General features: G+C 35.5%; 1 protein-coding gene across 1 annotated transcript in view; it reads left to right on the top strand.

Moving 5' to 3' along the window:
• Positions 1-16,654, top strand: part of DPP10 (dipeptidyl peptidase like 10) — a 666,829-nt gene that overhangs the window by 604,525 nt on the left and 45,650 nt on the right. Inside the window, exons 13-16 of the mRNA XM_054723381.1 lie at positions 1,168-1,275; positions 12,053-12,144; positions 12,587-12,634; positions 15,644-15,765. Coding sequence (XP_054579356.1) covers positions 1,168-1,275; positions 12,053-12,144; positions 12,587-12,634; positions 15,644-15,765 — 370 coding nt within the window. The remainder of the gene's footprint in view (positions 1-1,167; positions 1,276-12,052; positions 12,145-12,586; positions 12,635-15,643; positions 15,766-16,654) is intronic.

Raw genomic sequence — 16,654 nt, 5'->3', positions numbered from 1 at the left:
CAGGTTCTGGAGCTACAGCAATGGAGAATACCAGGTTCCTGCTCCATGGAGCTTCCATTCTATAGGCACTCTACCTGCTATGCACCTAAACACCCACACATGTAAGAGATTCATATAGAGTTCAATGACCTGGCTTCCTCGATCACCCTTTACATAAGGTAATCAGGAAACCCCTCTCTGATAAGGTGAAGTAGAGCAGTGGTATGAACGATAAGAGAAAGCTGGATAGGGGATAAATAGCACAAAGGCGCCATTTAGAAGAAACATGTACAAAGAGGCAACAGGAGAATTGAAGAAGATGAGATCAGAAAGAGTGGAAGGCCAGATCATCTAAAAAGGGCCTTAAACCATTTAAAGCCCTAGAGAGGAAATCCTATTGAAGCCTTTCATTATACCATATGTATAATCACTTTCAGTAATCCAATAAGAAAGAACACAATGTTTAGTCAGGTAAATCCATTTTCTTAATGTTTCCCCTGAAGCAAGAGAAAGCAATCTATATGTGTTGTTTCCATAATTTAATTATAAAAAATAATTTTCTTAATTTAACATGCCACTAGAGTTTAATTTAAAAATCATCAACTGGGCATGTGGGTTTGTGGAGGGGTGAGCAGTAAGGATGGGGATATGAATGAAATGTTTTTCAACAGATTCCTTCCTATTTTGTGGCTTTTTGATTTTTTACTTTTAATAAATTTATGTATACACCACTAGAAATGTACCTTCAAGTATGTAGAGTTGCTGAAAGATTTCAGAAAAATATATTAAGTATTATAAAAATTTCTAAATTAAAAAAAATTATTTTGATAAACTGGTGAAGGTGCTTATATTTTTCTTATTTTTTAAGAATAAATTGCTAACCATAACCATATTTTATGTAAAATATATGAAAGTTCTTTTTGAACCAATTTAAAAACTGTCTTTAGCTTAACTGTAAATCATATGTATCCCGTGTTTAAGAAACATCCCATTCTTCCCATCACTCAAACACACACATATACACAATGCACTGAGTTCACTTAAGATATATATCAATATACACTTTTTGACCATTTTCGAAACAAATTCTAAAATAAAAGCTGGTCTACACCCTGCCTGCTTTAGCAATAGTTGGCCACACAAATATCCTATGCCATGTGAGATTGTAATGTCCCTTCTACATTTCAGGATGAGGAGCCCGTGTTTTCTAGAGACGGCAGCAAATTCTTTATGACAGTTCCTGTTAAGCAAGGGGGCCGTGGGGAATTTCACCACATAGCCATGTTCCTCGTCCAGGTAAGTGCTTCTTCTGTGGTTTGGTTTCATTGAGATCATGTTCATGAAGGCCCAACTCTGGTCGCCATTCTGAACCTACAGTTAATGCCTGGGAGCCCAGCCATATATCCAACTCGGGACGCTTTAGGAAAAGGAATGCTAATTCATAGCCATAATCCAAGCTGTGCCTTCTCACAAAACAGTTTCAACATCCAACAGAATTCAGCAAGATACCAAGTGTGCTATGAGTTGAGGGCTTGATATTTAGAATTTAATAAACTAACAGTACCTAACTTCTACTTTCAAAGACTATAGAAAATCTAGAGGGTTTTTGTTTGTTTGTTTGTTTATTCAACAAATACATATTACCTATTTTGTACAAGTAATACTTACAAAGGGTTATAAAAGTTTTAATTAGTTGAAGCAACCTAAATGGCCATCAGAAATTGAATAGTTGAATAAAGTATGGTGTACCCACATAAGAAAATATAGTGCAGTTATATTTTTATGGATTCCCAAACTAAAAGATGGGAAATGTTTTGTGTGTTTTTTTCTCTAAGTTTCAAGTGAATGTTAATAGTTTAAACAGTTTATCTAATTACAAAAAGTCACTGAATTAACAAGTATTTCAAATATGACAAGATTAATGAGTCAATTTAAATCTAATTGTCAATTACAAATGTTCATGAGAAATTGTTTCTTTTAAATTCAAATATATTAATATCACAGTCTCATAGTTAAAAAGACAATTTGTAAAGATAAATAATAGTGTATCTATGCTTTAAATTGGAATCTTCTATGAGAGTTGTACAAACTAACTAATCAAGAATCAATTTCATACCTACAAAATATAGAGTAAATATCAATGTTGCAAAAGTCTCTAAACAAACTGAATACTTTTATGTTAGACTCTTCAAGTCTTATGTATATTCTCATCATTTTATCATTTTATATATATATATTTATATATACATATATATTTATATATATGTATGTGTATTTATATTGCACATCTCAGTGCTTTGAATTCTCAAAATCTGTGCCAATAGCTTAAAATCAAACACTTATCTAAGGTCTGCACTATTAAAATAAGTGTCATGTTTTAACTTTAATTTTGATGAAAGCTGTAATAAATAATTAGGAACATATTTAATTTCCACAGGAGAAATGTATATTAATTTGCATAGTATATCATTAAGTTTGAAAAACAGATTGTAGACTAACATATAACATGATATTTATGTTCTAAATAAATGTACACATTGTTATGAGAATAAACATTTTGGTGATTCAATATCTAACTATTAAATGGTTATATGAGACAGGTGGGATTAAGGAAAGTTTTCCTTCTGTGTTGAACTGAAGGAAGCTTTACTAGCAAATTGTTTTCCCTTTTGCTAACTAATGATGTTTTTCTAATATAACTACCACAGAGATATTTTTCCTAAAATATAAATAACACTTTCCAAATCTTCCAAATGACTGTGACATTGCATTTTTAAATCACGGTCTTTTATATTCAAGAAATTGTGAATATCTTAAGATATACTCAAAAATAGGGAAATATGTATAAGACATCTTTATACTATATGTAGCTCCCTAATGTACAACTTATTCAAAAACTTATGCAGATAAACAGTATCTTTTAAAAAGTGTGGAATTGGGAGAGGCTGATGATGTTACATGTAGGAATCAATATATTTATGCTGCTAACAAAGTTTATTTGTAATTCTTGGGAAGAAATACCCTTGGTCCTCCACTCAAACCATCCTGATGTGCAGTCTAACTCATTATTTCTGAAATGTTCAGAACAACTTCATAGAGCAGATGTGTTTACTTTGTTCTTCTATATGAAGAATATAGCGAAGGTTTCATTGAAGTAGAAACATTTGTATCTATTCTGGGTGCAGTTCAGAGAATTTGTGCTTTGCATCATTGAGAAATAAACATGACTGTGCAATTGTTTAGATATTTTCAAGATATGGCTAAAATGAATTTACTTTGTTAATGAGTCAGAGGTTAGATCTTAGGTAAACACAGTTTATACCTAAGTTATACACACACACACAATTTTAGTAGTTTGAATCCCATTGTTTCAATTTTTAATAGCTAACAAAAAAAAGCTCTTTTATGAGTTGTATATGATTTCCATATTGACACATCCTACCTAATAAAATAGTAATATGCAAATTGACCGCACCTTCGCTACGCCCAAGTCACGCCCACCAGCCAAAGCCACACCCACCAGCCAATCAGGGTGAGTATGCAAATTACCCAACAAAGATGGCGGTTAATTTGCATACGCCGAGAGAGGGAGGAGTGAAGACTGAAGACAACTTAGAAAGAAGAGGGAGGAAAAGCGGAAAGCAAGGTGGCTGCCAGAGGGAAAGCCTGGGCAGGGCGGAGCGGGGTGGAACAGGGCGGAGCGGGGCGGGCAGCAGTGGCGAGCGGGTGCAGGTGCAGTGGCCGCAAAGGCGGCAGCAGAGGCAGCGCATGCGACCACAACAGCCGCTTGCAGGATTTTCCTGCAAATGGGCTACTAGTATATAGTATAAACATTTGTAAAATTCTAAACAACATAAACTGAACAAAGGAGTAAAATCAAACATAGTCTTATCACCCCATGCTCTCACAATGCCAATCAATTGGTTTAGATTTCTAATTCCTTCTTACATTAAAATATATTATTTTCTCTTAAAGATTATAATCTTAAAGATTATATACGCATCTAGATTTGTAACATTTAAAAATAATGTATAAGCATTTTCTCACATCATGTACATGTAATCTTTATACTTATATAATTTTCTTTTTTTAATATGTCTTTATTGATTGTAGAGAGAGGAAGGAAGAGGGAGAGAGAGATAGAAACATCAATGATGACAATCATTGATTGGCTGCCTCCTGCACATCCCTTACTGGAGATAAAACCTGCAACCCAAGTATGTGCCTGACCTGGAATCAAACTATAACTTCCTGGTTCATGAGTTGTCGCTCAACCACTGAGTGACACTGGCCGGTCACATATCATTCTTAAATGTGATTTTAATAGTTGTGCAACATTCCATCAAGTAAATATATAACAATGCATTTTAATCATCATAAAGTTATTTCTAATATTTTAATATTATAATTTATTTAGCCATAACATTATTATGCCTCAATACTTATTTTTGTTTATAATAATTCCTACAAGAATATATTTATAGATGTTGAAAGATACCTAGACAAACCATATGTGCACATATGTATTTGTTTAGGTTTTGATATGGAGTGCCAACTTGGTTCTCTGAAAATAGTATGATGATTTACAAATATGGTATAGTAATTTACAGCTTAAGAGTAATGCATATCAACATTGATGACTTCTACTCTCTCTCCCTCCCTTGGCATGCTAGAGGATTCCACTTAAAATCAATGTGCCCAGAAAGTGAGAAGTGACAAGAAGAGAACCTGGCCGCTGGCAGTCAGGAAGCACCTTGATGCTTAGCTATAAGTACTTCATGCTTAGCTATATTTGAGAACGTCCCTTTAACTGAGAATATATTTATCTGTTTGAAGTATCTGGCTAAACAAAACTAGTAAAATTTGCCAACATTTTGCTCTCTTACACAATCAGTGAATAGATGAAAATCATAATTAGAGACCATAAAAGGTACATTTGTGCTTTCAGGATATTTTCATTATAGAGAGTGGTGGTTTTGCATTACAAATATTTTAATGTTTAATTCTCATTTACAAAAGTGATTTTTCTTAAAGTAATTCCAAAAAATAAAAAAGGAATGCACTTATTCTCTTCCAGTCTTCTTATGATTGTAATTTTATGTAAACTACATTATTTCATCCTTATATTTTTATATTTTAAATTTTGATCTAAAGCCTACGTTTCCCATAATTCTAAATAATTTAAAAAATAATTTGTTACAATATTAATATTTAGTTGACATATTAAATCATTATATTCAGTGTTTAATTTAGTAGCATTTTGTTATGATTATAGATAGTATATGTTAAGCTTATTTATATTATGGATCATTTATTTAATTTTGATTAAAAGTAAATATTTCTAAATATGTATATAGTTATTTATATATCTATATTACTTTCAATTAAACATGTGTAAGCAGAATTTGTGAGTATTTTATCTACTTTTATATATTTCATAAAGACAAATTAATAAAAATAAAAATTGGCTTTTTCAAAAAGTCTATATACTAAGTTAATTGTTCTTCTGAGTAGAGTATGCATTATTAATATTAGTTTATGTAATTTCTGAATCAAACCAAGTCCTTTTGTTTATTTATTTTTAAAAAAATATTTATTGTTGAAAGTACTACATATGTCCCCCGGTGTCCCCCATTGACCTCTTCTAGCCCACCCCCATGCCCCACCCCAGGCCTTTACCACCCTATTGTCTATGTCCATGGGTTATGCATGTATGCATACAAGTTCTTTGGTTGATCTCTTCCCACCCGCCCACCCTGCCCCGCCTTCCCTCTGAGATTTTGCACTCTGTTCCATGCTTCTATGTCTCTGGATACACTCGGTTCATTAGATTATTTTGTTCATTAGATTCCACATATAAGTGAACTCATGTGACACTTTTCTTTCTCTGATTGGCTTATCTCACTTAGCATAATACTCTCCAGGTACCCTCATGCTATCTCAAAGGGTAAATTATCCATTTTTTTTTTTTTTTTTTTTACTGCTGCATAGTATTCCGTGGTGTAAATGTAACACAGCTTTTTTATCCACTCATCTACTGATGGGCACTTGGGCTATTTCCAGTTCTTAGCTATTATATATTGTGCTGCTATGAACATAGGGGTGCATATATCCTTTCTGATTGGTGTTTCAGGCTTCTTAGGATATATTCCTAGAAGTGGGATCATTGGGTCAAATGGCAGTTCCATTTTTAATTTGTTGAAACTCCATACTGTTTTCCATAATGGCTGCACCAGTCTTCATTTTTACCAGCAGTACACTAGGGTTCCCTTTTCTCCACATCCTCGCCAGCACTTGTCATTTCTTGATTTGTTGATGGTAGCCATTCTGACAGGTGTGAGGTGATACCTCATTGTCATTTTAATTTGCATCTCTTCGATGATTAGTGACTTTGGGCAATTTTTCATATGTCTCTTGGCCATCTGTATGTCTCCTTTGGAGAAGTGTTTATTTAGATCCTTTGCCCATTTTTTAATTGGATTGTTTGCCCTCCTTTTGTTAAGTTGTATCAGTATCTTATATATTTTGGATATTATCAGATGTATCATTGTCAAATTTTTGTTTATGGTTTCTTTTGTTGTGCAGAAAATTTTTATTTTAATGTAGTCCCATTTGTATATTTTCTCCTTAGTTTCCTTTGCCCTAGGAGCTGTATCAGTAAACATATAGCTAGGAGAGATGTCTCAGATTTTGCTGACTATGGTTTTTTTCTAGGATTTTTATGGGTTCATAACTTACATTCAAGTCTTTTTTTCCATTTTTAGTTTATTTTTGTGTATAGTTTAAGTTCGTGGTCTAGTTTCATTTTTTGCATATATCTGTCCAATTTTCCCAACACCATTTATTCAAGAGACTGTCCTCACTCCAATGTATGCTCTTGCCTCCTTTGTCAAATATTAATGAGTGTAATGGCTTGGGTCGATTTCTGGGATCTCTGCAAAACTTCTTTTACCTCATACTATTAAACTTTTGATCACTTCTGATATTTTCCCTTTCCATATACCCCATAGCATTTTTATTTAGACTTCTAACTTGTGAATTACCATATCTGAAACTATTACATCCTACATCCTGCAATGCAGCCAACAGTCAGGAGAAAGGTTTTTTTCTTCAAATACATGGCCACTTTTTTTCTCACATCCTATATAATAAAAGCCCAATATGCTAAGTGTCCGGTTTGTCCGGACGTCCATTCAACCAATCAAAGCGAAATATGCTAATGATATGCTAAGGCTTCTCAACTGCTCTCTATGAAATGCACTGACCACCAGGGGGCAGACACTCTGACTGGAAGGTTAGCTTACTGCTGGGGTCTGGCCGATCGGGACTGAGCGAGACAGGCTGGATATGCCCTGGAACCCTCCCGTGGACTCTCCCCAACTGGCCAACCTCCTGCATCCCTCCCTGGCCCTGATCGTGCACCAGTGGGGTCCCTTGGCCTGGCCTGCACCTTCTTGCAATCCAGGACCCCTCGGGGGATGTCAGAGAGCCAGTTTTGGCTCAATGGCAGAACGACCGGTCACTATGACGTGCACTGACCACCAGGGGGCAGATGCTCAATGCAGGAGCTGCCCCCTGGTGATCAGTGCACTCCCACAGTGGGAGTGCCACTCAGCCAGAAGCTGGCTCACAGCTGGTGGAGTGCAGTGGCGGTGGCGGGAGCCTATGTCTGATTGCTGGCTTAGGCCCGCTCCCTGGGGGAAACAGGCCTAAGGCATCAGTCAGACATCCCCCAAGGGCTCCTGGACTGTGAGAGGGCGGAGGTCAGCTGAAGGAACCCCTGTGTGCATGAATTTTGTGCATTGGGCCTCTAGTCTGAGATAAGAAGCCGTGTTTCAATTTTGTTAAGTGGTCCAGATTCATAAGCATAAGTGATTGCCCTGTCATCTTCCCAAATTGTGTTAAGAGAAAAATTATATTGGTGAATCCACTTGCTTCTGCTATGCAGCCTTACCACATTTTGCTCATGATAGCTGATGATTTCACTGGAAACAATTTTGAATGTTTATTCATTACAAATACTGTAGAAAATAGAATTCCTCATCCATAATTCTACCACCTAATCAACCCAATACAATTTTTCATTAAATTGCACTGCTGTATCTGATTAGGACATTGTCTGAAAACAATTAGTTCACCTCATATGATGAATAGACAGTAAATTAAAGCATGCTATTTTTAAGCACTACAATATTTCCCTTATCTAGGTGCTCTAAAAGTTAAACAGAATATAATATAAGAAATTTGAATGAACTGTGTGATCAGGTAAAAATCAAGTGCATTGTTAAACTTTTACTGATACCAATGCACTTCCAATTTGTAAATAGGAATATACAATTAATATTTAATTTTAGTGAGCAAGATCAAATCTGTACTAGTTAAAAGAGAGGCACCAAATGTCTAATGTCCTAAATAAAAACACACACTATCTTCATCCTAGATTTTCAGCCCTCTTTTGAGAATGAATGAAATGATTCATTTTATTGCTGTTTATTTTAAAACTAAAACTGAAATGAGTTCAACTTAAAGTGTATTGTCCTATTGTCCTTGTCAAAAGTCAACTATGATTTAATTGTCACAATCAGTGTTTCTGCTCAAACAAGTTAATATAATAAATAAATAGCATGGTAACACAGAAAGAATGATTATTTTGGAGTAAAAATGATTATTCTTTCTTGTTTTGTTAAATTATCTTGCCTGTGGTTGTTTATCTGCTGAAGGTGGATGAAAAACAAATTGAGGTACAGACACCCTCTCATAAAGATAGTTAAGTACATTCATATTTATTTTGGATTTACAGTCTGATTGTCTACAATGCTCTGATTGGTATTGGGATTTTATACATAGAGTCCAGATCAAACTTAACATGCTCACTGCCATGATACAATCCCTTGTATATTAATGGAAAATATCATGAGTCATAACTATAAACATATAACTATAAAAGATAATCTATGCCATTATATGTGAAATGTTGTTCAGACTTATTCCTCAGCCCAGATTTGCCCTAGTAGAGAGAAAATGAGCAGAGCAGTTACATATGTTTGAAGTAAAATCCAAAGGTTGTGTGGCCATTATAATGACTTTCAGCAAGAGTTCTCTTGGTTCTAGATTTAGAAGCATCCTAATTTGATTCTAGATGCATGACTGAAGTGAATAATGCACAAAGTATATTCTTGAAAACATTGGGTTCAGGAATTCCAAAGCATTGAATATTTTCTCATGATCACTTTTAATGTGGCCCTTGTCTGTGTTCAAAACATATACACACATTCTCTGAAAAACAGAAAATATAATCAACCAAGAAATCTGTGAACCAAAAGCATCTCCAGATAAGTTCACATATTGAGCAAAGTTTTACTTTTTACTGTTTTGAGATATTTTATTCTTGAATTTGGGTACAAAATGTGAATTAACACCTTGAAATGTTAGTGTCCTGCCATTGGATCATTCTAAGTAGGATCTGGAAATGAGTAAGGTGAACCATCAGTGGGAGGTTGTCCTGTAAGAATTTGGAATAAAATATGTGATTTTCAAAATTCCTGTCCCTTTGGGAAGTGCCTGTCTCAAGTCTCAGAAATTCTGTTTCATCTCTGCATTTATATTTTTATTCAACAAATACTTGTAAAGTGTTATAATGCAACAAGAGAAAGTATATAAAAAGTTAAGAAGTCATATGCTTTTTGTTGACCTTAAATGGCTAGATGTTTAGAATAAGAAATAGACAATTTAGGAAAATGTCAAATATAGATTTTTACCAACACATAGAAAGGTTTTGCCGAAACCGGTTTGGCTCGGTGGATAGATTGTCGGCCTGCGGACTGAAGGGTCCCAGGTTCGATTCCGGTCAAGGGCATGTACCTTGGTTGCGGGTACATCCCCGGTAGGGGGTGTTCAGGAGGTGGCTGGTCGATGTTTCTCTCTCATCGATGTTTCTAGCTCTCTGTCCCTCTCCCTTCCTCTCTGAAAAAAAAATCAATAAAATATGTTTAAAAAAAAAAAAGAAAGGTTTTATATATATATATATATATATATATATATATATAGATATAACATCTAAATATTATATTTAGATATAATATCTAAAAAGTTACTTGAGTTGCTTGGATCAGTTATGAAAATTAGAGTATAGGATGTGTATTTAGATTATACAAATGTGAATATTTATAGGTGTGATATGCAATTTGCTTATATTAGAAAATATTTTTAATCTTGAGAGATGTATATTAAAGTATTTAGAGCTGAAATAGTCTGATATATATTACTACTAAATAATTCAGTAAACAAACAAGCAAAAAGAAGTGAGGGCATGTATTCAAAAGTTGACTTTTGGTAAATCTAGATAAGAATTGTATGATACTCATCTACTATTCATTCAACCTTCTGTAGGTCTGAATATTTGCTCAATAAAAACAAAACAAATGAGTTACAATTTCATAATAATTAGTTTGAAAAAAAATAGCCTAATGAAATGAACTGTTGGTGCAGAAGTGAGAAAGATGTGAAGCAGAGAAACTTGTATTGCTGGTACACTATAACTTTGGAAAATACTTTGTCACTAGCTAGTTGAGTAGAAGACATTAATTATATCCTCTGCCTAGGCAATCCCATTTCTTGTTGTTTGTCTCAAGAGAACCCTGCTATGGCCATCAGGAGACATTAATAAAACTGTTTTAGGCAACTTGTTTTAAAAAGCAAAAATGTGGAAACACTCAACTGTAAAAAATAAGCAACAGATAAATTATGCTATATTTATACAATAAAATACCATGTAACAGTGAAAGTAAACTATGGCTATAAGCATCAACCTGGATTATTCTCAGAAATAAATTACTGATTGAAAATAGCACGTGGTGTGAAGGTCAAAAGTATACAACCCTTAGCGTTTATTTAGAATAAAGTTTGTCCTGAAATGTTTTATTTAAAGCTGTCCATACCTCACAGCTGTCAATCATTTAGTTGAAACTTATCAAAGTCCTATGTCAGTCCCAAATGCCAAGATGACAGCCTATGACCAGAGGATGCACAGGGGATCCTCTGCTAGAGGTACCTTCTCAATGGTTTTCCTGCAGCATAAGAATAAAGGCACTACCCTCCTAGGGTCTATCCTATCTAATAAAAGAGTAATATGCAAATTGTCCATCATTCCAATACACAAGATGGCTGCCCTCATGTGGTCAAAGATGGGTGCCCCCATGTGGACACAAGATGGCCACCACAAGATGGCCAGCAAGGGAGAGCAGTTGGGAGGGACCAAGCCTGCAAGGGAGAGCAGTTGTGGGCGATCAGGCCAGCAGGGGAGGGCAGTTGACAGGCACCAGGCCTGCAAGGGGGGAGGGAAGTTGGGGGCTACCAGGCCTGCAGGGAAGGACAGTTGGGGGGGACCCAGACCTGCAAGGGAGAGCAGTTCAGGGGGGACCAGGCCTGCAGGGGAGGGCAGTTAGGGGTGACCAGGCCTGCAGAGGAGGGAAGTTGGGGGCTACCGGGCCTGCAAGGGAGGGCAGTTGGGTGGGGACCCAGGCCTGCAAGGGAGAGCAGTTAGGGGGGGACCAGACCTGCAGGGGAGGGCAGTTAGGGGCAAACAGGCTGGCAGGGGAGCAGTTAGGCATCAATCAGGTTGGCAGGGGAGTGGTTAGAGGGTGATCAGGCTGGCAGGCAGAAGTGGTTAAGGGCAATCAGGAAGGCAGGCAGGTGAGCAGTTGGGAGCCAGCAGTCCTGGATTGTGAGAGGGATGTCTGACTGCCCATTTAGGCCTGATCCTACCAGGATCGGGCCGACTGCCCGTTTAGATAGGATTTGGGTCTAAACGGGCAGTCGGACATCCCTCGAGGGGTCCCAGATTGGAGAGGGTGCAGGCTAGACTGAGGGACACACACCCCCGTGCATGAATTTCGTGCACCGGGCCTCTAGTGTTTATATAAATATGAGTACATTGGTTAGGTGGTAAATGAGAAACCAAATGTTAGTTGAGAATTAAAGAATTAAAAGTGACACAGGCAGTTACGACTGTTGTGTTGACCAGAGAGATACTCTTTAAATCTTAAAAAACTTAATCATTTCTATTTGTTTGCAGAGTAAAAGTGAGCAAATTACCGTGCGGCATCTAACATCAGGAAACTGGGAAGTGATAAAGATCTTGGCATATGATGAAACTACTCAAAAAATGTAAGCATGTTCTGGTTCTATAGTCAGGTTGGAAGTCAGGGTTGTCAACTGCAGTATTTTCTGCCAGATTTATGTTTTGCCAACTGTGGTGTTAGTCCAAACAACTTGGTCATGTAGCAACCTTTTCTTTAAAGACTCTCTCTATCCATCACCTAAAGAGACACTTATACAGACACTTGCACAAATACACACACACACACACACACACACACACACACACACACACACCCATATGCAGAGAGATTGAGAGAGATCATAAAAAGTGTGATAATATTTTAAGAAAAAGTATATATTTCCCAAATGGATCTAAATCCTGTATCAAAGTTTTGTGGTTAATAACTAAAAAGCTCTTCTATTCTGGACAGTACAAAAATTCAAGTGAAAACAGCATGGCAGATGTTGATTTGTGCCTGATGCTTGTGTTATTTTCTTTCCTGGGCAGTTACTTTCTGAGCACGGAGTCTTCCCCCCAAGGGAGGCAGCTGTACAGGTAAGCAGTGTGCCAGGATCTCTCTACACAGATTGATTTCTCCATGGCCATTACATAGCTTAATGAGAGGATGAAACATTCTGCAGGGTTTTTTTTGACATGGCTTGGGGAGAGCCAACTCTACGTGACCTTCACATTCTTGGTCCAGTCCCACAGCCCTGACCTTTATGATCCTCAAGGTTAGAACGGGAGTGCAGACAATATTGCTGCTCCTTTATTTTTTTTTCCTCACCTGCTTCTACCGTCTCAAAATATTTTTTTTTGAGGCTCGGTTCTCTTAACCACCAACATCACAGGCATTTACATATTTCACCACTGGCCTTTCTTCTACTAAGCCTCATTTTGCATTTTCAGTGTGTTAATATTGTACACATGCAGTGTATTTCTGAACAAAAGAAAGCATTGTGAGCACTTATAGACTGGATCCAGTGCAAGTTTCTCCCCCTCCCTCCCTGCCCCCCCTCACCCGCCAAATAGTGTGTACAATCCATTAAGGTTATTTAAGCCAGTACTGCTTGTTGTTTACCAAAATAAAGCCATGGATGGGGCATATTTCCATCTGCCAATTTTCCCAAATGGAAAGCTATATTCATAAAAGGGGCATAAGGTCATACCCATGTAGTATGGAAATGCCTCTTCACTCAGAAAGCCTTCAGCAGGACCTCACAAGAATGACTGTTGTTTTTGTCTGGCAAGCAACTTATTAATTCTAGACTTTATATATACTTTCTAATTTCCATTTCACAGTTTTAAAGTGTCAAAACTGCCATGGCATTTTCTCAGTGGAAATTCATCATGTTTGAAGAAGTGTCACCACTGACTCTTACCAAGTAGCCTAGACTCTCCTTTGAGGGTAAAAATAAATGTTTAAAGTGCTCTAACTCCCTCTATTTCACCCATATACTCTCATGTATGCATATATTGCTTTTATCTGAAGCAAGCCTTTCCTTTTTATCACCCCTTCCAATATGTCATTTTCATATCCTTTGTCTTTTCTCTTAGAGTCTAGAAGTCATAGTCTCAATCCTAATGACTTTCAAGGAAGAACAGCTGTTTATTTAAAGACACTGATTCTAACTTTGGTTCAGATGTCTTCAATAAAGTACTGGTCACTTTTTTTTTTTCTTTTTGGTTACCTGAAGCTTATCTTCCTTGAAACATACTATGATTGGTATTGGCAGTCATGAACAATCCTTTAAGATGTGGAAATACTTGACCAATATTTTATTTCTCCCATTTTATAGAAGTCTTAAAGGAAAAATTAGTTTCAGAAGATTAGACTTGGCCAGGTTGAACCAATGGAATTCCCTCAATTCTTCTTCCCATTATTAGCCTAAAATGTGATTTGAATCACAATGACTTCTTAGATTTGTGTGCTTGACTTATCTCTTTAGTGACTGAGGCAGAAGAGTCAATCTCTCTGTGACTGGTGCTAGCATAACAGGCTGTGCTATAAAGAAAATGTAGTACCAATAAATTTCCCCTTAAACAGCTCATCAAATGCCAGTTGGCTTGACTGTAAGATAATGTTAGTGTTTAATCCAGAAAACTCAATCAATGTCTTGTCCAGGCCATAAAAATAACCATTGGCTGACAATTTATGGGATTAGACACCTCTGCAGAATCAGCACTGCTACCATATTCAGTGTTACAATTTGATCTTACAATTTGCATTTCTTATTTCAATAATCTCAGAGTCTAAATTATGATAAAATACCAACATAAACCTCTATATTATGAGAAAATACCAACAAGTTATATGGAGTCGAGAGTAAAGGTTTTAAATTCTAGTTATGTCACTAAATACCTGAGTATGAATAGTACACATTCTTAATCTCTCTGTGGTGATGGTTGCACAACATTGTGAATGTAATTAATGACATTGAAATATACACTTAAAAATGGTTAAAATGGCAAATGTCATGATATATATATCATAAAGGTGAAACTGGCTACTGTGTTTAAGTGCCTAGTGTATATTAATCACCTTTACTAGTAAAGGATCGTTATGATGAGCTCAGGATGCTTCAGCTATGATACGTGACTCTGTGAACTCTACTTGATTGCTTCTGTGCTTCTGATGCCCACATCAACACCCTGTCCTTGCCCCCAGCCCCATGCCTGCAGCATATTGCACATCAAAAGCAGCATGACCATGATTCATTTCCAACTGCATAGCCCAAATCATGTTTCGTTTCAAAATAAAATTGAATATTTTGTCAAATCAAATTTCATTAAATGTATTATCAACAGTGTTTTACCTATTAGCATAGATAATTTATGATTCATCTCTATTTAAAAAATAAATGATTCTAGATATGAAATTTAACCTTGGAGATATATCTCAACCCCTCTGACCTTAAGCACCTCTTTTGGTAAAATAAAAAGATGATTGACTTTCTTTTTACTTAACCCCCCCCCCAGATGTTGCAAAATATGTATGATTTTTAACTACATATATATAAAATGACATAAAAATAACTTTCTTTACCAAAAAATTCAGTGCAAATACTTAGTGGGAAAATATTTCACACTAATATCAAATCCCAGTGGTGAGAGTGTTGAATTGAGTAAATAATGAGCTTGATTTTTTGTTTGTGATTTGTGAAGACATTTATTAGTTCTTTCAATTAATGTTTATTGATAATGACTTTATGTTAGTCTTTATGGGCAATTACTTTTAAGACTTTTCAAAGAAATACCTATAGAGAAATGCAGTTAAGAGTAAGTTTTATTGAGTTCTGTGGAAGTCAGTTTTTTTATTTATAAGCATACATATATACATACAGGTGTACATAGTTTTAATTTTGTTACAGAGAAGAAAAATGTCCATGTCTTAACATTAGGAATGGAAATTGACTTTCCATTTTTCTGGCAAGTCATAATTTATAAGCGACCTCAATGTAAGTAATGCTGGAGCTCCTCTACTAATGTTAACATTAAAATTCAGATGTCACACAATAAAGTACCTGGAATGGTAGCATTTCTAACATGTTTTTTTCCCCCCAGTGCATCTACTGAAGGATTATTGAATCGTCAATGCATTTCATGTAATTTTATGAAAGAACAATGTACATATTTTGATGCCAGTTTTAGTCCCATGAATCAACATTTCTTATTACTCTGTAAAGGTAACAGATGATTTCTGATAAAGTTTATTTTATTGATTTTATGTGGTCAGCATCTATTACTATCATTAATGACTATTATTCTCTAGCTATATGACTTATTCTTAATATATGTTTTTTAAGTTATAAATTATAGATTTTCTGTGATGCAAATTATATTCATAAACTTCATTTAGAAATAAGATTGGAGAGTAAATACACACAATCAGGACTATTTAAACATGAATGATTTAAAAAAGTCATGCCACAATAATAAACTAACTTAGCTGTATTTAGAAAAACAATAGTCATTAAAATAATGGCTAAGTTGTTAAAATATTTAGTATATACAGAAATTTAATTTTCTGGGTCTGGTCCCTTTCAATTCTGACAAATTACACTTACCCCAATTACTTATTCTATCTATAGATAGAATTAGTATAGTCTTTTATAGAGGCATGATATCACTATGCTATATTGATATAAATCATTGTCCCTTTAATAGGACACTGTATTTCCCAGAGATGAAATGGGAGACTTGTCCTCCTATAGCATTATCAATTGAGTGCTACTGGTTCAGCTGGTAACCTAGGCTGTCCTGTTTTAAGACAACACAAGGAATGAACCAACACTTACTCATTTAAATTAACTTTGCTCTTGATGTCTGAAATGAAGTAATCAAAAAAGAAAAGTACTTGTTTGATGTCACCAGGGAAAAACCATTAGACCTCTAGATAGAATTTCCTAATTTATGATTCATCTCTATCGAATCATAGAAGAGAAGTTTTTTATGGTTACACCTGAATTAACTAGTATATTTGAAATAATTAGTGATTCCAGTTAACATATTTTAAAAATAAATATATAATCAGCTCTAATTTTTATTTATCTTGTGGATGAAATAATTCTAATA

Source organism: Eptesicus fuscus, chromosome 11 (genome assembly GCF_027574615.1).
Source record: "Eptesicus fuscus isolate TK198812 chromosome 11, DD_ASM_mEF_20220401, whole genome shotgun sequence".
Taxonomy (NCBI): domain Eukaryota; kingdom Metazoa; phylum Chordata; class Mammalia; order Chiroptera; family Vespertilionidae; genus Eptesicus; species Eptesicus fuscus.
Note: the sequence above shows the minus strand (reverse complement) of the source record. Positions and strands in the feature narration are given on the sequence as shown.